General features: G+C 37.7%; 1 protein-coding gene across 5 annotated transcripts in view; it reads left to right on the forward strand.

Moving 5' to 3' along the window:
* The window catches only part of SPTBN1 (spectrin beta, non-erythrocytic 1), a 316708-nt gene extending 314832 nt beyond the window's left edge, over nucleotides 1-1876 (forward strand). For all 5 annotated transcript variants that reach the window (XM_069071716.1, XM_069071713.1, XM_069071715.1 and 2 more), the window contains one exon: nucleotides 540-1876. In XM_069071716.1, coding sequence (XP_068927817.1) covers nucleotides 540-755 — 216 coding nt within the window. In that variant the 3' untranslated portion in view covers nucleotides 756-1876. The remainder of the gene's footprint in view (nucleotides 1-539) is intronic.
* The last annotated feature ends 1297 nt before the right edge of the window (nucleotides 1877-3173 follow it).

Raw genomic sequence — 3173 nt, forward strand, 5'->3', positions numbered from 1 at the left:
TCTCTCTCTCTCTCTCTCTCTCTCTCTCTCTCTCTCTCTCTCTTTCTTTCTTTCTTTCTTTCTTTCTTTCTTTCTTTCTTTCTTTCTTTCTTTGTTTCTTTCTTTCTTTCTTTCCCCTTCCTTGTTAGAGCAGTAGAAATGAACATGCAAATGTTTGTACTCTCTCCTTTTCTTCCTTCTTTCAAAAAAAAATTTTTTTTTTTGAGGAAAGGGGGAAGGAGCAGAATACAAAAACTTTCCAACAAATACTCGAACAATAAGAATTTTCTTTCTAGCCTTCACTTGACCAGTATTATGTCTTTGGCCTCTTTACCCAGAATTCAGCTTAAATGGAGTTTGAGTTGTTCCTTGGTTACTATGAATAGTACTAAAGTTAAAATTCCTACCACCCTTCTCTTCCCTTCCACTCCACTTAGAGGAAAGAGGAGTCTAAAGTCCTTGACGGCAGACTCTCTCTTTTAAAGCATAGCATTAGAAGTCACCCTATGCCGCTAAGTCCCTTATTCAGACACCTTTCTTGTAACATCCTCTTTGTCTAGGAGGAAATGAATTCGTGGATCCAGGCCATCACTTCCGCCATCTCCTCTGACAAGGGTGAAATATCCACAAGCACCCAGAGCACTCCAGCATCCAGCCGTGCCCAGACCTTGCCAGCCAGTGTTACAATCACCAGCGAATCTAGTCCTGGCAAGCGAGAGAAAGACAAAGAGAAAGACAAAGAGAAACGGTTTAGCCTTTTTGGAAAAAAGAAATGAACTCCCACCTCTCCATCCTGTACTTCTTACCTTTTCAGTGAAATTCCAGCATGCAAGCTCAGAACCGATGCATTACTCTCTGTGCCTAATGTTCCTCAATGTGATTGAATTTTTTTTTTATTTATAGAGAATTTCTGAAAAAAACAAAACAAAACAAAATTCCTTTCAGGTTATAAAAGTAATGAGGCACATTGGGCAGCTTTCTTTTATGAGAGGAAAGACCATGATTTTTTTTTAATGAAGTTAATATAGATTAGATCTTAATATTTAAACTGTTCCTCAATTTTGTGAGGCTGTCTTGGAAATAACCCCCCCTCTAGTGCTATTGGTATGCAAGGCAGCGGTGCTTTCAAAACAGAATTTCCTGTGCACACCAGAGACAGACGTACCGATTTTCTGACACATTCACTTCCATTTACTTAATGGTGGTTATCTTGAGTCTTGACTATTAGAAACTCCCCTACGATGGCTCTAACCTTTATGAAACGGATAGTGTGTATTATTATATCAGCTGTAACAAGAGTACAACTCTACATTAACTTTGCAGACCAAACCACCTGTACCCTGGCATCACGTACTAACACCCACATGTGGCTTTTCTGCATTCAATGTGACAGTTAAGAATGTCGGTGTACAAGAAGGAATAGCAAACTGATGATAACTGTTTTAAATAATCTGTAATTTCAATTTTTTTTTGCTGAAATACATTATATTGTATGTTTGAGATAATTCTAGTACAAAGTATAATAAAATTAGATGTATAATAAACCCTTTAAATCATTGATAAGTGTAAAAGTGAAACTGAAGCATTTACTGGACAAAGTCATGTTACTGAACTGGTTACTTGCTTGTGAGCTGCGGCACTGTGTTATAATTTTGCTACATTACCTTGCTATTTGATACATAGTGTGCATTTCTCTGTCACTGTAACTATTGTAATGACAAAATTTCATCTTACTGCACAATCAAAATGACATTTAATAGGAATGAACTTTCGGAGACTGGGCCTGCCTCAGGCCAGAGTGGTCTTGAGCCTGGCACTCAGCTGTTTGACCTGTACCTCTCAACTTTTACCCTATCTGTTAAATATATGCTATGTCATTAAATGCTTTTAAAACTAACTCAGTGGGTAGTTTTTTTGTTTGGGGTTTTTTTGTTGTTTTCCTCCGTCACTGATTTAAATTAAATAGGACATTTCAAAGCCAAAAAGACCAATGAGGCTATTACAGTGAGACTAAATTTGTGTTTTTGGAAGTGGGTTTTTTTTTTGGTGGGGGGGGACGGGGGTAGATAGGGGAAAGGAGGTATAATATTCCTGCTTTCAAATTGTCTTGATGAAAGCAAAGAAAAAAATAAAGGTGGTATAGCTATGTAACAAAATGTCCAAAGATTTGGCACTTAATTTACCAAAGTTGAACTGTGAGACGAACTTGCTAATATTAGAAATGTTTGATCTGCTTTGCCCGCATAAATATCCAGATTGTATTGATAAGTTGTTTTTCTCTGATAGTAGGGCTGTATCTTTTAGTGAATATAAGAATGATTTACAGTACTGTGAAGATTTTTGAATAAACTATTCGTGAAGTCAACTTAGTGTCATCAATACTGAGATCTGAAACCAAAGGACTGGTATATTATTCCTTCTCAGCTCCAGAAGTCATTTTTGCTGTTTTTTCCCTACTGTTCCCAATTAGGCCAATTAGTTAATGCTTACTTCTACAGAAAGGCATTAGTTACCTACATAAAGGAAGTGCCTCTTACCAAATTCTGCCCAGTATTTTAATATTTTTAAAGAGCTATACTTTCAAAACTGGGAATCCTCCCACCAGTGCTAATTGCATCCCCTTAGTACACGTCTTTTCATGAGTTGCCGTGGCTAAAAGAAACTATCACCTGGTAGCTAAGCTTATCCAAACTTAACCAAATTTAGTCCTTGAATGGGACATTTAGTCTATCACTGGGCTCTGTATGCAAAGCCTTTTCAGTTTGGTAGCTCCTGCATAAGTTTGTCCCCATACCTTCAAAAACGCAGGTTCATCTCTGTGCCATTGGAGGGAAGGACCTTTAAATAGAAGTCTGGCCCATTATTTAAAGTGAATGTTAAGAGGTCATGTCATAAGAATCACTGATAATATTCAATGAAAGAAATGTGTAGAATGTGGAATGTGATTTGTCACTGTAGTCAACTCACTCTAACCAAGTGCAAGGAAGAGAGTCCACAAATCACCACCCTAGGCCTGAAAAAGAATTTGAAATTCTAGTCCAACTTCTTCACTTTACAGAGGGGGGAAAAGCTCCATTGAAGATAAGTGATTAATTTGTCCATTGTCACATGGCTAGCCAATAGAGCTGAGATTAGAACCCCAAGACCTTGGACTCCATTGCTTGCTACTATACCCAACTGCTTGACTGAAGAGC

This window comes from Petaurus breviceps, unplaced genomic scaffold (assembly GCF_028583685.1).
Source record: "Petaurus breviceps papuanus isolate PSGF00001 unplaced genomic scaffold, PetGlider_PUasm1.0 90842, whole genome shotgun sequence".
Classification (NCBI taxonomy): Eukaryota; Metazoa; Chordata; class Mammalia; order Diprotodontia; family Petauridae; genus Petaurus; species Petaurus breviceps.